At 54.4% G+C, this 20,785-nt stretch overlaps 2 protein-coding genes across 2 annotated transcripts; both read left to right on the top strand.

Moving 5' to 3' along the window:
- The first annotated feature begins 2,124 nt into the window (after positions 1–2,124).
- LOC104860172 (fumarylacetoacetase-like) lies at positions 2,125–5,202 on the top strand. Its single transcript, XM_019207078.2, has 3 exons — positions 2,125–2,316; positions 3,230–3,351; positions 3,738–5,202. Exons 1-3 carry the CDS (start codon positions 2,125–2,127, stop codon positions 3,934–3,936), a joined length of 513 nt encoding a protein of 170 aa, XP_019062623.1. The 3' UTR covers positions 3,937–5,202.
- Positions 5,203–5,489: 287 nt separating this feature from the next.
- On the top strand, positions 5,490–20,726 carry LOC104860132 (fumarylacetoacetase). Its single transcript, XM_010621204.3, has 14 exons — positions 5,490–5,667; positions 7,980–8,090; positions 9,004–9,125; positions 9,512–9,561; positions 10,983–11,073; positions 15,407–15,504; positions 15,609–15,661; positions 16,375–16,474; positions 17,046–17,176; positions 18,367–18,442; positions 18,736–18,782; positions 19,002–19,103; positions 19,638–19,755; positions 20,571–20,726. The coding sequence occupies exons 1-14, from the start codon at positions 5,587–5,589 to the stop codon at positions 20,648–20,650; spliced, it is 1,260 nt and encodes a 419-aa protein (XP_010619506.1). The 5' UTR covers positions 5,490–5,586; the 3' UTR covers positions 20,651–20,726.
- Positions 20,727–20,785: the final 59 nt, after the last annotated feature.

Raw genomic sequence — 20,785 nt, 5'->3', positions numbered from 1 at the left:
TTTGCGGCTGCTCAGGTTATTTGTCCTCCTAGCCTGTTTCTGCAAGGTAGTGGAGCGGTGAATACAAGTGAAATGGAGTGTGCATGACACCCTTGCCATTCAGGAGCCCTTGGGAGCAGAGAAGGGAACTTTTAGAAAGAAATCTTTTACAACGGGTTGTGGTGGTGGTATGTGGGGGGGAGGCTATACCAGCAAGTTTACAAGAGAGACCCAGGGTGGGAAGAGCAGATCTTCATCGTCGGTGGTATTTCTTGTTAAGATTTCTGCCCCCCCCCAAGCCCTGATAGTTCTGTAGGCCATGGAACCCCAGAATCTGTTTGGATCTCCTGGCAGTTGGCCCCTTCCAGGAAAGTGGGGTCTCTTCCTCCAGCTGACCACCACCCCCACTCTGGCCTCTGTGGCCTGCCTGCAGTGCACATCTTGGTCTGCTAGAGTCAGAGAGTGGTTTCATAACTGGCAGGCCTGACCAGATGTTGTAAGAGTGCAGCATGTTAATAGGCCTGGGGGAACATGCACACTTCCCCAGCCAGCCTCTCTCTGATGGCAGGATCCACCTCTGCCAGCCCTTTGCCCTTTGTCTTTGCCCTTCCTGGGAGCACACATTGATCCGACAGAAGAGTGGAGGCAGGCTTCCTCTTGCTTAACTTGCTGTCCCAGGAAATCCAGAATGAGGGCCCAAGTGAATGGCTGAGAGGCCTTCAAACACCAGCCTGCTGCTTCACCGCTGGAATGTTGCAGGCAGCCAAGAGGACTTTGGGGGACAGTGCCCCTCCCCTCTGCCCTCTGCTAAGAGGGCTGGCATGGAGAATTGTTCCCTTTGGCCTTCTACAGGCCTAGAACTTTCAGCTGTGCAGACTTCCTGTAAGGCTGTCCCTGCAGTGCCCCACTATGGCTGGGAATTAGAGCTTTACTTTGTACAACTTTATATCAGATATGACCTAAGTCCAGGCTAGGACCCCAAGGAAGCTGGATGCACCTGGGAGACCTCTGGTCTAGTACTAATGGGCATATTCTTAAAAGGAAAGTGACTCGGTCTCTTGAACTGTTTTCCCAGGTCTTCAGATCACAGTGTAGTGCACAAGGGTGGTAGTTTACCACCTGAAGCTCCTAGGCCTTGTTCACATCTGATGGTACAGGCAGCCTTGCTGCCATTTGACCTGGGACATACTCAGGGGTAGCAACCCCTTCTTGCCTTCAGCCAAGTGTGTGGCCTAAGGTCAGAGAGTTAGACCCGGGGTCTGCCCTGCCCGTTGCCTGAGTGGACACCACTGGATCCAGGGGGCAGAGCCCAGTGCCCTGTACCACATTTTCCAGAGGGGCAGACTGAGTCCAGGGAGTTAGTAGAGCCGGGAGGAGTTGCCAGGTTGTCCAGGCAAGCTATGCCACAGAAAGGTGTGGATCTGTGAAACCCTGGTCCAGGATGATGTGTGAGGATATGACCACCTCCTCTCAGCCCATCAGGCTGAGCAGCCAGTGGAGATCAGGCCTTTCTGCTCCCTGGAAACACATTGGCAAAACTGGTGGTTTGCAGCTCCATGAGCCTGTCTCAGGCCAGGGCCCCATGAAGTGGAGTCTGCAGGCTCACTCTCTGGCTCACTATTGACCAGCAAAGCCCAGGGCTGCAGGGTCAAAAACCAGGCTTGGCCAGATATTTGAGCTGCAGATACTGATGCTGGGTTGTATGGGCAGAAAGGAGCCTCTCTGATGTGGCCTGAGCAGTCTGGCTTGGTGCAGCCCTCGGCAACCTGGGCTGTCCTCTGCTGAGCCACAGCAAGCCTGGAGCCCACACCACCTGGCCTTCAGCACTGTGCATGGGGCACCCACTGTGGTGCAGCTCATGCAGTGGCCCTGAGCAAAGGCCGAGTCAGGCTGGGAAGGCCATCTAGCTGCCCAGTAGGGTGGTGAACTCATTGCTGCTGGAAGTCGCTTAGAGCTTGGGGAACTTTGTAGAGCACCCTGGTCTGGTAAGGGGCCAGGGACCAAGCTCACTGTTCTCCCACCCGAAGGCATGGTAGATTCTTTTCCCAGTGAAGTTTCCCAATTCTTTTACCTTCTCATTGCTGGAGTAGAGAAGGCAGTGGGATGGGATGCCGAGGATGAGTTCCTCACCCCCCTTGATGGGCTATGCAGCAGATGGGTTCCCGACCAAATCAGCCAAGGCCTGCAGAGGCTTTTCTCAATGTTGACTGTGCTATCTTTCCCCAGCCACGGCCACGGATTGGTGTGGCCATCGGAGACCAGATCCTGGACCTCAGTGCCATTAAGCATCTTTTCACTGGACCTGTCCTCACCAAACACCAGGATGTCTTCACTGAGGTAGGACGTTGTGATATGTATGGCTTGTCCTTGCCATCTTTCCTTCCACCTTTGCTAACAATTATTCCTTAAGCCTCAGGCTACATGGGGACAAGGTGAGGCTGTTCTCAAAGCCACCAGCTGGCAGGAAGTAGCTTTGGGACACCTCACCTGGCTCCTCACTTGGAGGTGGGTCCTTTGGTGAAAAGAGGGGTCAGTTCTCTGTACTCTAAGGTCTTTCTTAGGGCAGGGTGTAGCAGGGAGTCAGGAGCCCTGGACTCCAGGTCTACAGGACAGTAAGGAGTCAGCCTGGCTTGTATGTCCACGTGGGGTGGCTTTGAGCTTCCCTGCTTTGACACCCATCTATCTGTGACACATGGCAGGAGGGAGAGGGATAATTAGTGAGGTCCTTCTGTGTGCCCGGAGCTTTATACATCCTCTCTCCTTCAGTCCTTCTGACATAGAGATTGGAATTGTCACTAGATGTGTGGAGACCCCAAGCATCTGGAATGAGATGCCATCCTCTTAGCTTCTCCCATAAGAAGTATAGGGCTGGGGCTGGAGCCCTGACCCTCAGCCTCCACAGTGCTGGCTGCCGCTCCTCACTGGCACCCAGACGCCTTCCTAATTAACTTATGGATGGGTGGGGATCCGTTCAACCCACTGTACCCCTCATACTGGCGTGGCCTCACTGGGAGGAACAGCCCTGGACTTTGGCAGTTGTGTGGGGGTCTTGGAGGGGATATAGCAGTGTCAGGAAAGGTTATGGCTTTCTCCAGTGTTACACATAAGTGACAAAAGCAAGAGCAAGGGTCTGGAGCATCTACATGGATGTAGATGGAGTGGCACAGCCTGGCAGGATATCCAGTGGCCCTGGCCAGGATGGGACCCTGGTGCTCTCCTGTGTGTGTGATCTTTTTGTGTTTGGCCCTAGTCAACTCTCAACAGCTTCATGGGCCTGGGCCCGGCTGCCTGGAAGGAAGCAAGAGCTCTCCTGCAGAACCTGCTGGCTGCCAGCCAAGCCAGGCTTCGGGACGACAAGGAGCTTCGGGGGCGGTGAGGAGTGTGTGGATGTGATGGGCAGGCGAATGCACAGGGAGACGAGACTGGACGGTGGACAGTGTCACTCTGGGTCCTGGCCTGGCTTACCTGGCCTTGTGGGTCAGGCTCCATCCTCTGTACTGGAGGGCTCTGGCCACCTGGGCTTCCCTCAACCCCAACTCCGCTATTTCTGTTTGTCAGCATCACCTGCGCCCTTGCTGGTGCACAGAGAGGGAGTTCCTGCCAGTCCAGCCTGTCCCTGGGCTTCAATGCCTCCTGCTCCATGTGCCCTTGGAGAGGGCGAGCAGGACTGGGACAGTGCGGGCTCAGGCTGCAGTGGGGGCACAGACCCAGCTGCTGTGCCACTCCCCTGACCCTGAAGCCCTGGCTCTGTGTTTCAGCGCATTCACCTCGCAGGCTTCGGCCACAATGCACCTTCCGGCCGCCATTGGTGAGTGCACACCCTGCCCAGACAGGTGGAAGAACAAACGGTGTCACCTGGTCCCTGACCCTAGCCAGTCTCAGTACCAGGCCAACGTTGACTCAGCTGTCTCCGGGCCTGTGCATTCCTCCAGGAGCGGCAGCTGTCCAGGTCTGTGACCAACTGCCTGGCTTCCTGCCAGCAGATTGGTTGCTGTCCCTGAAAGGCTGTGATCCGAGAGCTCTGGGCTCTTATGGGTGAGCAGCTCCAAGGAAGGAGCCAGAGGGCTGTGCAGCCACCCATGCATCAGGCAGGCATCTGCTTGGACTTTGAGTTGGGAGAATGGAGAGTGCAGCTCACTAAACCTCAGGCTGACACAGACAGGTCTGCTGTGGCAGGAGTGACAGGACAAGGTCTTGGCTGGGGGTTTGCCAAGTCCTGCCCTCAGGAAGGAGCTTGGGGCTCTGGACTAGCTTTCAGTTGGGCCACATCCTCTGGGCTGCAGCTTGGCCAAAGTTGGGTGGAGGTTGGGTTGGGGACCCCTGGCCACCTGTTTCCCGTCACGCACTGTGCTTTCTTGGCAAACCAGTGATGCTTCAGGGATTCCGTATCGTTGCTGCTGCACTGGTGGAGCTGTTTCTTGTTTTGTTTTGTACTGTGGATTCATTCTGTGCTCTGGGACTAGAGGCAGGAAGCAACAACTAGGGCTCAGTCTGTCCACCCCACCTCTAGTGGCCCCCAGGCTCCCCTTCCCACTTCCCCTTCTAGCCCAGCCTAGTGGGACTAGGGCTCTCAGCTTTTGGGGAATGGGACAAGAAATTTAGGAAGTCAAAGAAACAAACTCTCCCACATGGATTCTCCTGCAAATTCTAGTAACTCATTATCCATAGGAGACAGGGTGGCTATTGCTTAGGAAGCATCCTATTCGGAAACCCCAGCCGGAGGCGCTGTACGAGACCTCAATCCTACACCTAAGGGAATCATCAGAATTCGGGATGGGGAGGCCTGGAGATAACCGTGTGTCACAGAGATCTGTAGGCGCATGACCTAGCACCTGTGGGGTGGAAGCCTGCCCCTGGCAGGGCTCGCAGAGGAAAGGGTGCCCCAGGAGGGTTGGAGGGCCACATGGAGGTGGGGACCACATGGATTGCCTGGATTTGAAACTGGTCCGAGGCAGGCACAGCTTGGGCAGACACAGTGAAGGGTTCCTGCTGTTGCAGCTGAGGGCCCAAGAAGGGGACAGTGTCCTGTCTCGTGCCAGACACCACAGGCTGATTCAGAAAGTGTTGGCACCTTATTTCTTATTTCTCCCTTGGTTGGGGGTCCTCAGCTGAATCTGTATTGAGGCCACTTAGTGTCACGTTTGAAATGAGCTTTGGGATGCACCAGCTTGGAAATGCCCCCTCTCCCCACTGGGTTGCTGACAACCTCTCCTGGGTCCTCTTCCCCAGGAGACTACACGGACTTCTACTCCTCCAGGCAGCATTGGGGGGCGGAGGGGTGGGGCTAGCGTTCGCGGCAGGCCCAATACGCGGGCGAGTTCTCCAGGGTCCGCGAGGCGTGGCCGGATGACCACTGTCCACTTTTCCTCTTGTCCTCGTCACGCTCCTCGCTTCACGCTTCACCACCATGTCTTTCATCCCTGTGGCTGCAGACTCGGACTTCCCCATCCAGAACCTGCCCTACGGGGGGGCGGAGGGGTGGGGCTAGCGTTCGCGGCAGGCCCAATACGCGGGCGAGTTCTCCAGGGTCCGCGAGGCGTGGCCGGATGACCACTGTCCACTTTTCCTCTTGTCCTCGTCACGCTCCTCGCTTCACGCTTCACCACCATGTCTTTCATCCCTGTGGCTGCAGACTCGGACTTCCCCATCCAGAACCTGCCCTACGGGGTCTTCTCCACCCCGGACAAAGTGAGCTGCGGCCTGGCGCCAGGGCAGACTCGGGAAGGGTTGGGCACCGCACTCTGCAGGAAGGCCGTGCGTGCAGAGGATCCGCGGGTTCGGATCCCGTCAGGCGCTTTGCGGCTGCTCAGGTTATTTGTCCTCCTAGCCTGTTTCTGCAAGGTAGTGGAGCGGTGAATACAAGTGAAATGGAGTGTGCATGACACCCTTGCCATTCAGGAGCCCTTGGGAGCAGAGAAGGGAACTTTTAGAAAGAAATCTTTTACAACGGGTTGTGGTGGTGGTATGTGGGGGGGAGGCTATACCAGCAAGTTTACAAGAGAGACCCAGGGTGGGAAGAGCAGATCTTCATCGTCGGTGGTATTTCTTGTTAAGATTTCTGCCCCCCCCCAAGCCCTGATAGTTCTGTAGGCCATGGAACCCCAGAATCTGTTTGGATCTCCTGGCAGTTGGCCCCTTCCAGGAAAGTGGGGTCTCTTCCTCCAGCTGACCACCACCCCCACTCTGGCCTCTGTGGCCTGCCTGCAGTGCACATCTTGGTCTGCTAGAGTCAGAGAGTGGTTTCATAACTGGCAGGCCTGACCAGATGTTGTAAGAGTGCAGCATGTTAATAGGCCTGGGGGAACATGCACACTTCCCCAGCCAGCCTCTCTCTGATGGCAGGATCCACCTCTGCCAGCCCTTTGCCCTTTGTCTTTGCCCTTCCTGGGAGCACACATTGATCCGACAGAAGAGTGGAGGCAGGCTTCCTCTTGCTTAACTTGCTGTCCCAGGAAATCCAGAATGAGGGCCCAAGTGAATGGCTGAGAGGCCTTCAAACACCAGCCTGCTGCTTCACCGCTGGAATGTTGCAGGCAGCCAAGAGGACTTTGGGGGACAGTGCCCCTCCCCTCTGCCCTCTGCTAAGAGGGCTGGCATGGAGAATTGTTCCCTTTGGCCTTCTACAGGCCTAGAACTTTCAGCTGTGCAGACTTCCTGTAAGGCTGTCCCTGCAGTGCCCCACTATGGCTGGGAATTAGAGCTTTACTTTGTACAACTTTATATCAGATATGACCTAAGTCCAGGCTAGGACCCCAAGGAAGCTGGATGCACCTGGGAGACCTCTGGTCTAGTACTAATGGGCATATTCTTAAAAGGAAAGTGACTCGGTCTCTTGAACTGTTTTCCCAGGTCTTCAGATCACAGTGTAGTGCACAAGGGTGGTAGTTTACCACCTGAAGCTCCTAGGCCTTGTTCACATCTGATGGTACAGGCAGCCTTGCTGCCATTTGACCTGGGACATACTCAGGGGTAGCAACCCCTTCTTGCCTTCAGCCAAGTGTGTGGCCTAAGGTCAGAGAGTTAGACCCGGGGTCTGCCCTGCCCGTTGCCTGAGTGGACACCACTGGATCCAGGGGGCAGAGCCCAGTGCCCTGTACCACATTTTCCAGAGGGGCAGACTGAGTCCAGGGAGTTAGTAGAGCCGGGAGGAGTTGCCAGGTTGTCCAGGCAAGCTATGCCACAGAAAGGTGTGGATCTGTGAAACCCTGGTCCAGGATGATGTGTGAGGATATGACCACCTCCTCTCAGCCCATCAGGCTGAGCAGCCAGTGGAGATCAGGCCTTTCTGCTCCCTGGAAACACATTGGCAAAACTGGTGGTTTGCAGCTCCATGAGCCTGTCTCAGGCCAGGGCCCCATGAAGTGGAGTCTGCAGGCTCACTCTCTGGCTCACTATTGACCAGCAAAGCCCAGGGCTGCAGGGTCAAAAACCAGGCTTGGCCAGATATTTGAGCTGCAGATACTGATGCTGGGTTGTATGGGCAGAAAGGAGCCTCTCTGATGTGGCCTGAGCAGTCTGGCTTGGTGCAGCCCTCGGCAACCTGGGCTGTCCTCTGCTGAGCCACAGCAAGCCTGGAGCCCACACCACCTGGCCTTCAGCACTGTGCATGGGGCACCCACTGTGGTGCAGCTCATGCAGTGGCCCTGAGCAAAGGCCGAGTCAGGCTGGGAAGGCCATCTAGCTGCCCAGTAGGGTGGTGAACTCATTGCTGCTGGAAGTCGCTTAGAGCTTGGGGAACTTTGTAGAGCACCCTGGTCTGGTAAGGGGCCAGGGACCAAGCTCACTGTTCTCCCACCCGAAGGCATGGTAGATTCTTTTCCCAGTGAAGTTTCCCAATTCTTTTACCTTCTCATTGCTGGAGTAGAGAAGGCAGTGGGATGGGATGCCGAGGATGAGTTCCTCACCCCCCTTGATGGGCTATGCAGCAGATGGGTTCCCGACCAAATCAGCCAAGGCCTGCAGAGGCTTTTCTCAATGTTGACTGTGCTATCTTTCCCCAGCCACGGCCACGGATTGGTGTGGCCATCGGAGACCAGATCCTGGACCTCAGTGCCATTAAGCATCTTTTCACTGGACCTGTCCTCACCAAACACCAGGATGTCTTCACTGAGGTAGGACGTTGTGATATGTATGGCTTGTCCTTGCCATCTTTCCTTCCACCTTTGCTAACAATTATTCCTTAAGCCTCAGGCTACATGGGGACAAGGTGAGGCTGTTCTCAAAGCCACCAGCTGGCAGGAAGTAGCTTTGGGACACCTCACCTGGCTCCTCACTTGGAGGTGGGTCCTTTGGTGAAAAGAGGGGTCAGTTCTCTGTACTCTAAGGTCTTTCTTAGGGCAGGGTGTAGCAGGGAGTCAGGAGCCCTGGACTCCAGGTCTACAGGACAGTAAGGAGTCAGCCTGGCTTGTATGTCCACGTGGGGTGGCTTTGAGCTTCCCTGCTTTGACACCCATCTATCTGTGACACATGGCAGGAGGGAGAGGGATAATTAGTGAGGTCCTTCTGTGTGCCCGGAGCTTTATACATCCTCTCTCCTTCAGTCCTTCTGACATAGAGATTGGAATTGTTACCAGATGTGTGGGGACCCCAAGCATCTGGAATGAGATGCCATCCTCTTAGCTTCTCCCATAAGAAGTATAGGGCTGGGGCTGGAGCCCTGACCCTCAGCCTCCACAGTGCTGGCTGCCGCTCCTCACTGGCACCCAGACGCCTTCCTAATTAACTTATGGATGGGTGGGGATCCGTTCAACCCACTGTACCCCTCATACTGGCGTGGCCTCACTGGGAGGAACAGCCCTGGACTTTGGCAGTTGTGTGGGGGTCTTGGAGGGGATATAGCAGTGTCAGGAAAGGTTATGGCTTTCTCCAGTGTTACACATAAGTGACAAAAGCAAGAGCAAGGGTCTGGAGCGTCTACATGGATGTAGATGGAGTGGCACAGCCTGGCAGGATATCCAGTGGCCCTGGCCAGGATGGGACCCTGGTGCTCTCCTGTGTGTGTGATCTTTTTGTGTTTGGCCTTAGTCAACTCTCAACAGCTTCATGGGCCTGGGCCCGGCTGCCTGGAAGGAAGCAAGAGCTCTCCTGCAGAACCTGCTGGCTGCCAGCCAAGCCAGGCTTCGGGACGACAAGGAGCTTCGGGGGCGGTGAGGAGTGTGTGGATGTGATGGGCAGGTGAATGCACAGGGAGACGAGACTGGACGGTGGACAGTGTCACTCTGGGTCCTGGCCTGGCTTACCTGGCCTTGTGGGTCAGGCTCCATCCTCTGTACTGGAGGGCTCTGGCCACCTGGGCTTCCCTCAACCCCAACTCCGCTATTTCTGTTTGTCAGCATCACCTGCGCCCTTGCTGGTGCACAGAGAGGGAGTTCCTGCCAGTCCAGCCTGTCCCTGGGCTTCAATGCCTCCTGCTCCATGTGCCCTTGGAGAGGGCGAGCAGGACTGGGACAGTGCGGGCTCAGGCTGCAGTGGGGGCACAGACCCAGCTGCTGTGCCACTCCCCTGACCCTGAAGCCCTGGCTCTGTGTTTCAGCGCATTCACCTCGCAGGCTTCGGCCACAATGCACCTTCCGGCCGCCATTGGTGAGTGCACACCCTGCCCAGACAGGTGGAAGAACAAACGGTGTCACCTGGTCCCTGACCCTAGCCAGTCTCAGTACCAGGCCAACGTTGACTCAGCTGTCTCCGGGCCTGTGCATTCCTCCAGGAGCGGCAGCTGTCCAGGTCTGTGACCAACTGCCTGGCTTCCTGCCAGCAGATTGGTTGCTGTCCCTGAAAGGCTGTGATCCGAGAGCTCTGAGCTCTTATGGGTGAGCAGCTCCAAGGAAGGAGCCAGAGGGCTGTGCAGCCACCCATGCATCAGGCAGGCATCTGCTTGGACTTTGAGTTGGGAGAATGGAGAGTGCAGCTCACTAAACCTCAGGCTGACACAGACAGGTCTGCTGTGGCAGGAGTGACAGGACAAGGTCTTGGCTGGGGGTTTGCCAAGTCCTGCCCTCAGGAAGGAGCTTGGGGCTCTGGACTAGCTTTCAGTTGGGCCACATCCTCTGGGCTGCAGCTTGGCCAAAGTTGGGTGGAGGTTGGGTTGGGGACCCCTGGCCACCTGTTTCCCGTCACGCACTGTGCTTTCTTGGCAAACCAGTGATGCTTCAGGGATTCCGTATCGTTGCTGCTGCACTGGTGGAGCTGTTTCTTGTTTTGTTTTGTACTGTGGATTCATTCTGTGCTCTGGGACTAGAGGCAGGAAGCAACAACTAGGGCTCAGTCTGTCCACCCCACCTCTAGTGGCCCCCAGGCTCCCCTTCCCACTTCCCCTTCTAGCCCAGCCTAGTGGGACTAGGGCTCTCAGCTTTTGGGGAATGGGACAAGAAATTTAGGAAGTCAAAGAAACAAACTCTCCCACATGGATTCTCCTGCAAATTCTAGTAACTCATTATCCATAGGAGACAGGGTGGCTATTGCTTAGGAAGCATCCTATTCGGAAACCCCAGCCGGAGGCGCTGTACGAGACCTCAATCCTACACCTAAGGGAATCATCAGAATTCGGGATGGGGAGGCCTGGAGATAACCGTGTGTCACAGAGATCTGTAGGCGCATGACCTAGCACCTGTGGGGTGGAAGCCTGCCCCTGGCAGGGCTCGCAGAGGAAAGGGTGCCCCAGGAGGGTTGGAGGGCCACATGGAGGTGGGGACCACATGGATTGCCTGGATTTGAAACTGGTCCGAGGCAGGCACAGCTTGGGCAGACACAGTGAAGGGTTCCTGCTGTTGCAGCTGAGGGCCCAAGAAGGGGACAGTGTCCTGTCTCGTGCCAGACACCACAGGCTGATTCAGAAAGTGTTGGCACCTTATTTCTTATTTCTCCCTTGGTTGGGGGTCCTCAGCTGAATCTGTATTGAGGCCACTTAGTGTCACGTTTGAAATGAGCTTTGGGATGCACCAGCTTGGAAATGCCCCCTCTCCCCACTGGGTTGCTGACAACCTCTCCTGGGTCCTCTTCCCCAGGAGACTACACGGACTTCTACTCCTCCAGGCAGCATGCCACCAACATTGGAATCATGTTCAGGGGCAAAGAGAATGCACTGATGCCCAACTGGTACGTTCGAAACCCGGCACATGGTGAGATTGAGGTCTGTCTGGTCCATTTCACGTATACACCTGTCGTATGTTATTTGTGGGTTGCGTATGTATGTTGTAGGCTGGTGAGTATAGATTCTGTTCATTTCCCAGGTGCTACCAAGCTCAACATAGGTATAAGCAAACCAGAGAGGAAACGGGAAGTGATGGAATGTGATGAGGATGTTACTGTCTCTAGACGTGGTCACCTTAGCTTCCAGCTGCCTTGGCACGGCTGGGGACCTGCTCTGGGGCCCACGTGCAGGTCTCTTGAGCTTGTTCCACAAAAGAACAGAGGCTGGCTTTAGATTCCCTGAGTTGCTAGGGTCCTTCTGGGTTCTTTCATTATAAGCTGTTATTGTTCTATCGTGGTAATCCCAGCTTCTTGGTACTTAGCACCTTCTGATGAATGGGAATTATCAAGGGTGCCTACTCTTGTATGCTGCTCAAAGTGTGGCCCAGTGCAGACGTTCATTCACTTGATCTCCTGGTAGTTCTGTGAGGTGACTCAGGTTAGGACTGCGAGCCAGAGAAAACGCAGGCTCAGAGAGAGATCAGCTTTCCCAAGGACAGTCGGAGGCTCACCTGCCACCCCACTTAGGGTGAGAAACACCTGTGATTCCTGGTCCTTTGCTTCATGGTGTCCTCTGGATGCGATGGCCACTCAGAACTGAAGGCCTGGACAGATGGGCAGGTGCATACTCAGAGAGGATAAGTCAGAGAGAGAGTCTGTTAGACTAAGACAGAGAAAGAATAGGGGGCCTGGAGAGCCAACTGCAAGACCTAGTGAGGATGGCTAGCTGGGGACAGGTGCTGGTGGACAGTGTCTCAGGTGCTTGTGCAGGGCAGATGCAGACAGGGTGCCCTGTGATGTTGGGCAGGGTGGCCTGCACCAGTGTCTCGTATACTTTATCTCTACAGTCTTTATGACAAAAGTGATGCAGGTTGAGAATCCCTTATTCTAAGCATTTCAGATTTCAGATTCTTTCAGGCTTTTGAATATTTGCTTTCACAGTGAGATATCCCATGGTCCCAAGTCTAAACATGAAGTTTGTTTCATATATACATATACCTTATTTCATAGCCTGACAGTCAATTTCATGCATATCCATTCTTCGTAGTGCTGGGGACGCAACCCAGAACCTTGTGTGTGTGAGGCAAGTGGTCATCCCTGAGCTACACCTTTAGCCCAGGGGAATTTTACACATTGTGATTTTATATTGGGGTTCAGAATTCCAGATTGTGGAACATTTTGAACTTCAGGGTTAGGGATGCTCAACTCTATGCTTATAGTGATGAACCCAAACACTCAACAGGAAAGTATATAAAGAACATGTGTAATTCACAGTGTGCACGCCCCGAATCTGCAGGCTGTTTCTCTGCATCTGTCCTGCAGAAGGAAAAGTAGCAGCACCCTCATGTAGCAGGCAAAGGCAGCCTGAGTGGTGGCTTGGCAGAGGAGAAGTTACTCTCTTCCCAGGGTAAACTGTCCCATAAGTTACTGAAAGATTTAGATTGAGAGATGTGCATGATATATGTCAAAGGTAATAAGCAAATTATAGAGTGTTACCCAAAATATGTTCTCATTTTGATAAAGAACACACACACACACACACACACATTAGTTTCCTGTTGCTGCCATAACAAATTGCTGTGATTTGGTGCCTTAAAGCAACACAAGCACATTCTCTTTGGTTCTAAATCAGCCTCTCTGGGCTAGAGTCAAGCTATCAGCAGGACAACTTCTGGAGCATCTGGGGGGAGCTGCGTCTTCCCAGTTTTTGAAGCCACTATGACTTGTGTCACTGTCTCTTCCGTCCCTACAACCCTGCTTCCTCCTGACCTTCCTGCCTTTATTCTCCAAGGATCCCAGTGGTGGCAAACCTATGGCACACATATTATTTGTTTTTCTTTTAAGACAAAAGATATTAATGTATGAGCTGGTTTTTTTCCCAAACAGAAGCCTCAGTACTAGGATTTAATCGCAGTGTTGGTGCTTTGTGATAAATAAGTGCATTTGGGGTTGCATCTTGGGCCATTTGGTTGGTAAAGGATTCCTCATTGCTGCTTTAAATTATACCTAACCTTCACCAGAATAACAAAGGGTAATCTCTATAATTTAGGATCCTTAAATGAATCCCTTTTGACTTGTAAGGTAATATCCATTAGTTCCAGGGATTAGGATGTGGATATCAGGATGAGAGGCAGGTTTGCAGTTTGACACACACAGTTCCACATATCCACAGGTGCACACATATACATTTGTTCTTTCTGTTTTGTTAACATCTTTCCAGGTCACATGTGTATGTGTGTAGGCAGGTGAGTGTAGAAGAGAGCGCATTGCTGCCTTTCTTGGGGGAATGGTTGAGTGAGCGAGGTGACCAGCTCCTGTTGTTCATCTGATGTTTGGATTATTACACACTGTGCAGTTGCATACTGCTGCATTTTTATAACTTAATACGATAAAGGGACCCAAGGAGGGTTCCTCCCTCGCCACTCACCTGAGGCAATTACAGTGCTTGGATATGTTGCCCCTGAGCTGTTCCACAGGTGAGGCACTCAGGTGTGTACCTATTTTACTTCTTTAAATTAACTTCTTCAGTTAACAAAGTGTAACCATGCTAAACTGTACTTTCCTATTCATTGACATCTCTCTGTATAAATCAACTTAAATACACCTCAGTCATTTACAAAATTAATTGTTGCGTAGGACATCCATGATATAGTAAGTTAGCAAACATTTAACAAATTAAAAATAATCCAGAAGAGTTGGTAGATGTGTACAGTTCCCTTCTCCAGGGGCAGAACTGCTGGTCTCCCGTGTGTCCTCTCGAGGGGACCCTGCATACTCTGCTAACTCAGCTCCACAGCTACTTCTCTTTCCCAGTTTGAAAGAGCTCAATAAGTAACAGAAATTAACTCTCTGTTGCAAAGCAGTGCAAACATGTTCTCCTACTCCAGGTTGAGCACCCCAATCCGAAAATCTGAAATCCAAATGTTTCGAAATCTGAAACTTTTCAAGTTGCTGGCATGGTTGCCACAAGTGACACTTCGTGGCAGTTTGAGGTACATAGACTGTATTTCTTGCACACAATTATTAAAAATATTCTATAACATTATCTTCAGGCATATATATGGTGTATATGAAAGAAATGAGTTTTGCATTTATACTTGGGTCCTGTTTCCAAGATAGCTTGTTATATACATCCAAATATTACAGTATCTGAAAAACTTTGGAATTGGAAATGCTCCTAGCCGTAAGCATTCTGAAAAAGTAATACTCAGCTTGTGTGTTGCCTTTCTACTTGGCAGTCTCTCTGGATGTGGACATTTTACATTTTTACAAAGTGAAACATACTCGCTCTCTTCATGGGATTTACTTTAATGTCTTGTTTAAGAAGCCTTTTTCTACCCCAAGAATTTGACAAGATTATTTGTATTTTTCCCTAGTACTGGCAGTGCCTCTTCTTTGTACACGTGGATCTTTAATCCATCCTGAATTTCCTTTCTTGTGAGGTGAGGTGTGAGTCTGTATTAATGTCTTCAGGCTGCCGTGACAAGGGCCCACAGCAGGCTGGTTTACAACAGCACAAATTTACCTTCTCGAAGTCCAGAGTGAAATCAAGGCATGGGCAATGCTATGCTCCCTCTGAAGGCTTAAGGGGACCGTCCACTCCCCAGCACCTCCCTGTGGCTGCCTCTCTCTCGCCTCTGCTTTTCCACTGCTGCGTCCTCTTCTGTCTGGTATAAGGACCCTTTGGATATGGGGCCCCTCCAGATGCCCTCATCTCAGGATCCCTAAGGTAGTTACATCTGCCAAGATGCTTCCCACGTCTTCAGGGGCTTAGGGTGTGGCCATTATCTCTGGGGAGTCGCCATGCTCTGCAGCACAGGGTCTGATGTCCCCCATTTTCCAAGGCACTTGCCTGTTTCTCTTTACCATGGGCCGCCTCATCACTGTCCTGTGGTCCTCAGTGTACTCTGTTGCTCCCTAAACGCAGAGCCGCACTGTATGAGACTGCTGTATAGGGTTTTGAAATCTGGGGCCTTTCCTCCCCGTTCCCTCACCCACTGTGATCTGCTCCTTGCCCCTTGTGCTGGGTGAGGTTGGGGGCACAGTGGAGCAACAGAGCTCTGTGGTCACCTTGACCTGGATTCGGATCTCAGGGCCACCTTTCTACACCCATGAGCTCAGCTGGCCGTGGGTGTCTTAGAGCCCTGCATGCTTCTGAGTTTTGAACCATGTTTTCTTTTTAAAGTCTGCTTCACAACCCAAGCAGCTTTGACGCCTTGCAATCCCCCTTCTTCCCCAGGTTGAGCTTACCAGTGGGCTACCATGGCCGCGCCTCCTCCGTCGTGGTGTCCGGCACCCCAATCCGCAGGCCCATGGGACAGATGAGGCCTGATAACTGTGAGTGACCCCACATTCAGGCCCTACTGTGCCTGCTGCCTCTTCCCGGCAGTGCGTTTGAAACCTGGTGCTCACAATAGCCCCTTTCTCCGGCCTTATTCCAGCCCAGCCTCCTGTGTACGGGCCCTGCAAGCGCCTGGATATGGAGCTGGAAATGGTGAGCGGGCTGTGGGGTGCGACCCAAGACCTCTGCAGCCCCTGGGTGGTTACTCATGCACACACCTTCTCCCAGAGTGGCAGCCCGCGTCCGAGTGCAGTTGGTCCTCATCAGCCGCAGGCTCTGCATTGGGTGCACCTCCTTGTTAGTTGATCTTCACCCCCAGAAGTACTTTCCAGAGCCTTTTGGTCCTCAGTGTAAGGACAGTGACAGCTGAGTCTCCTGATGTGCCGAGGCAAACAAGGCCATTTGATGTCCACCATCTTGGCCCTCAGGCTGCACTCGCGTGTTCACACACGCGTTGCGTGCCTTGTTTTGTACAAGTGATTTTGCTGTTTCTGAAGGCCCCTGAGCACAGCCCCGGTGCTGCCCCATGTCCTGAGTGTGGGGAGGCAATCCTGGTGGCTGGAAGACGGAAGCCTTTTGATTCTCCGTGATGTGATGATGAACCTTACGGTCTCATTTTTCACAAGTCTCACATACCTGTGAGAGGCAGGGGTGCGGGCGAGAGGCAAAGGGCGGAAAGGCTGGGTGCACAGAGGACCAGGACAAGGCAGCCGTGAGTGCCTAGGTGGCCTTGATGATACCGTGGAGGTTTGTGCCTCTGGTGTACCGTGCCTGGCCTGGGTCTGGCAACCTTGACTTTTTCTCTCCAGGTGACGAGCGCTATGGGGCACATCGGCCCGGGTTCTAATCACCTCTCTGCCTGCCAGGCTTTTTTTGTAGGCCCAGGGAACTGCTTGGGAGAGCCCATCCCCATTTCCAAGGCCCACGAGCATATCTTTGGAATGGTTCTCATGAATGACTGGAGTGGTAATCACCAAACTGAGCCCTGTGGCCCTGCTCTGGGTGCTGAACATGGGTGGGTTCCTGGGTCTGTGACTGGTCAGAGGCAGCAGATTGAGGGTGTGGCTCTGGGTTCAAACCCTGGCTCTGAGCCCTTGGATACTCACTGCCATGCTGAGTCCCAGCTTCCTCTGGTATTGAACAGGGACAAGGCTCCCTGATATTTGTTGAACACTTATTATGTGCCAGGCCCTGGGCTTCACACCTCACGTTCCCTCAGCCTCCCTCTGGGCCCTGCAAGCTGCTTGTAGTGTTATGAGTCCCACTTACCAGACAGAATACTGGACACAGAGATTTTACTTCACTGCTAAGACTTGAAGCTTCCCTTTGCCACATGTAGGAGGGCATTGCCCATCCCTGGCCCCTCACAGGGACATCTTCGCCATCCTCTGGCCATTGTCTGCTGAAACCAAAAGGTGCTGCCCAGCACTTCTGTCCCTGGTGCTGAGTGCTCTTGCCTTGGGCTGGGTAGCGTGGGAGGCTGCACTAGGCTGTGCTCCTGGGTCAAGGCTGAGCCCCTGTCCCGCCCTCTCCCCAGCCCGAGACATTCAGCAGTGGGAGTATGTCCCCCTTGGGCCGTTCCTCGGAAAGAGCTTTGCCACCACCATCTCCCCATGGGTGGTGCCCATGGATGCCCTCGCGCCCTTCACTGTGCCCAACCCCAAGCAGGTAAGCACACCCGCCATGCTCGGGTCCTGGTCACAGTGACTTCCAGGCAGCATGGTCCAGACATTCTCCTCTGGGGTTTCCTGCCCTCACCACAGTTCTTAGGAGTCTGCTTCTCAGGGATCCTACAGTGTTTAGGCTTTGAAATGCAGTTGACAGGAGAGGGCCCAGCCCCTGCCACATGGCCCCACTGCTCAGGCTGCCAGCAGATCATGTCCTCTGCGAGTGGTGCCCCTCAAAGCCCAGCTCACAGAGTCAGCTAGGAGGGCAACTGCCCACAGCCTGTGCTGCTGTCAGGGCCCGGCTGGGATCTCACCCTCTCCTGTTGTGTAGTTGGCCCCTGCTGCCCTGTGATTTGTAGAGCTGCCTCTGACTTCAGGGTCAGGACCTTGCAGCCCTCACACACCCTAGGCCACTGATGCAGAACCTTTTAGAGCTCTCAGTGGTACAGCCTGTGTGTATATGCGTGTCCTAGGTTGGCCATATTGCCCTGGGCTGTCTCTGGCCTAAGGCTCCTGTTCAATCCTCCCATGAATCCAGGTCCCTAAAAGCCTTGCTGTACTCTGCCCTGGGGGAGGGCTATGCACGCTGAGCAACCCGTCTCTCCCTGGAGGTATCCCCAGGCCTGAGCAGGCCTCCTCAGTGACATCTTGGGGTTGCTCTGTAGCAGACCCCAGAACTCTCCCTGCAAACACTAATGCCTCACTAGCCCCACTGTTTGTAATAAATGAAACACATACAGCTGTTCAGACCACTAAACATGATCTTGTGTCCCCCTGCTGATTTACCGGTCACATTTGGGAAATACTACTTTTGCCCAGAATGCAAGTTTTGGCCATCATGCTGCCCCCTGGTGGCCAAACACCAGTGGGGGCTGTGTGCTTTTGTGGGCTGCCTGACCCTGGGCCTCTCGGGGCCTTCACCCCACCCCACCATTGCCCAGGCTCTGCCCTGGGACCCTCCCCCACCCTCCACTCCACTGGCTTCTGGGGCAACTCTGTGTGATGCCCCTCCCTCAGCTTCCCTTCTTGGAGCTTGGCACCTGTGACCACCCTGCCCCCAGTGTGTAGCCAAGATACCATGTCAGGGACACTCTGGCCATGTTGCCCTCTTTCCCAGAATTCAGTGGTGCTAGGGGCAGCCTGGCAAGCTCAGTGTGCCAGCAACTGCTTTGCTATGTTTCTGCCCCCCAGGACCCCAGGCCCCTGCCCTACCTCTGCCATGACCAGCCCTACACGTTTGATATCAACCTGTCTGTTGCCCTGAAAGGTAGGTAGCAGGAGGGCTCTGTTACGAAGGACTCTGAGTCTGCCTTGGGACAGGTGCCACATGCAATGGCTGCAGGAGGGGAAGCAGTGGTGGCTGCATGCGGGGATTTGCTGTCTCTGGACCAGATCATCTCTGGAGGTCTCCAGCTCTAGTACCTACGAGTGTACTGTTTCGCAAATTCTAAGTAAAGTTGTTTGGGTGACCAGAAGCTGAAGCAACTGAGCAGTCCCTTTGATTGTCCCCCTGGCACAGGGAATTAGGTCTTCATCAGTTCGACCTCCTCTCTCCTACAGGAGAAGGAATGAGCCAGGCAGCCACCATATGCAGGTCCAACTTCAAGGTGAGCGTTGACACCATTGGGCTGCTTCTTGGAAGCAGAGGAGCTGAGACGGGCTGGAGCAGACAGGTGGAGGGGAGGCCCCTGGGCAGCTCTGCGGGGGCCATGCATCCCTCCTATGAGGGACCTGAGAGGCAGCTGGGGAGCAGGAGGGCAGGATGGGGTGAGGCAGGGAGCAGGGCCCCGTGCGTACCATTCCCTGCTTGCTCCCTGCATCCCCAGCACATGTACTGGACCATGCTGCAGCAGCTGGCGCACCACTCTGTCAACGGCTGCAATCTGCGGCCAGGTGACCTCCTGGCTTCGGGAACAATCAGCGGGCCGGTGAGTCCTGGCTGCAGGGGGGCTGCCCCCTATGGAGAGCCTTAGGGACCACCCAACCCAGGGTCCTCAGCCCCAGCTGATGGGACATCGGCTTCTGCTCCACACTTGCCCAAAGGCTGTGTGAGAACAGAACTCTGGGTCTCTGTCCCCAAAGGGCCTGGAGGCACCTGCGGTGTGCTCATCGTCCCCGTGTCACACTGCCCCTCCAGGACGGGGTGACCTCTCTGCTGTGACCCTTCCCAGAGTCACAGATGCCCTGTGAGGATGGGATTGGGCACAGAACTTTCAGAAATGATACAGTGGGGTGTGAGTCGGTCCCTCCCAGCTGGGTCCTGGCTGCACTCCAAGATGTGGCAGGGAGGGCACCGGGGACTCAGTATCCTAGACATTGAGGCCCTTGGAGGAGGGAGAAAGGGTCAGTGTCCAAGCCTTTGGGGCACCAGAGCTTCCAGATCTCCCTGAGCACTGTCCAGCCAGGTTGGACCCCACACTCAGTGTCACATGAGTGACCCTTTTCCCTTTTGTGTTATAAAGGAGCCAGAAAACTTTGGCTGCATGCTGGAGCTGTCCTGGAAGGGGACGAAGGCCATCGAGCTGGGGCAGGGACAGACCAGGATGTTTCTGCAAGATGGGGACAACGTCATCATCACAGGTGAGGTTGCCACAGCTTGTCCTGTCCCTGCCCGTGGTACTGGACCACTCCGGTGATCTCGGGTCCTTGTCTGCAAAGCCTGGGCCCAGAGACACTGTGTGTGAGTCTGCACAGACTGGAAAGCCCAGCAGCCTCTGCTCCATCCTTGTTCTGTGCAGAGCCATGCCTGTGCCTGTGCTCAGGGAGCCATCCTGAGAGGCGGGGATGCCTCGGACCTTTGGGGACCCCCTGCCCCTCTGCATGTTCCTGACTGACGTTAACAGGTTGATGTCCAGGTTGACGTTAATAGCACGTGTGAGGATTCTGCAAGCCACTGTGATCTTCAGTGACAGGGAGCACCTTCTCGGGCCCGTCCTGGGTCCGAGTGATGAGACAGTGCATGTCTGCTCCTTGGGGTGCAGCTACCAGCCAGGTCTTGCAGCCAAATGAGGAACCCAGGCCCCTGAGACTGCAGTTCTTCTTTCAGTGGTGTAACATCATAAGCTTTAAACACAGCCGTGTCCTGGTTGAAGCCCTCATGTCACCACTGTGGCTGTGGGACCTGGCTTCCGGGGGGCCTGGCTTTGGGCCCTTCACGGGGTCCTTCTGTCCCTGAGCCTGTGGGCTCCTCCCACCACCACCTGAGCAGTGGTTTGTCACTAGCCTGTCTCACAGAACAGGAGGCCGAGGTCTGGGGCCCCGGGTCAGGCCCAGTAGGTGGACAGACAGACATCGGATCTGAACCCAGACTCCTGGCCTCAGCCTCCCAGTGCCCCGTGTGCCCCCATGAGCCTCTGCCTGGAGTCACGTGAGTCTGACCCCGTCTTCTGTTCCAGGGCACTGCCAGGGAGACGGCTACCGTGTGGGCTTTGGCCAGTGCACTGGGAAGGTGCTGCCCGCCCACTCACCACTCTGAGGACTTGCAGGGGTGGGCCTCCCACTGTGGCCACTGCCTGTTGTTTCTTTGGGATCAATAAAGCCACTGCACTGTGTCCCTGTGCTCCGAGGCTGTGTGTGAGCCCAGCAAAGGCCCTAGGCTGGCAGGCTAGGC

Source organism: Fukomys damarensis, unplaced genomic scaffold, assembly GCF_012274545.1.
Source record: "Fukomys damarensis isolate Sample0158 unplaced genomic scaffold, DMR_v1.0_HiC HiC_scaffold_7, whole genome shotgun sequence".
Lineage (NCBI taxonomy): Eukaryota > Metazoa > Chordata > Mammalia > Rodentia > Bathyergidae > Fukomys > Fukomys damarensis.
The sequence above is the reverse complement of the archived record's forward strand: the minus strand, read 5'-3'. Positions and strand labels throughout refer to the sequence as shown.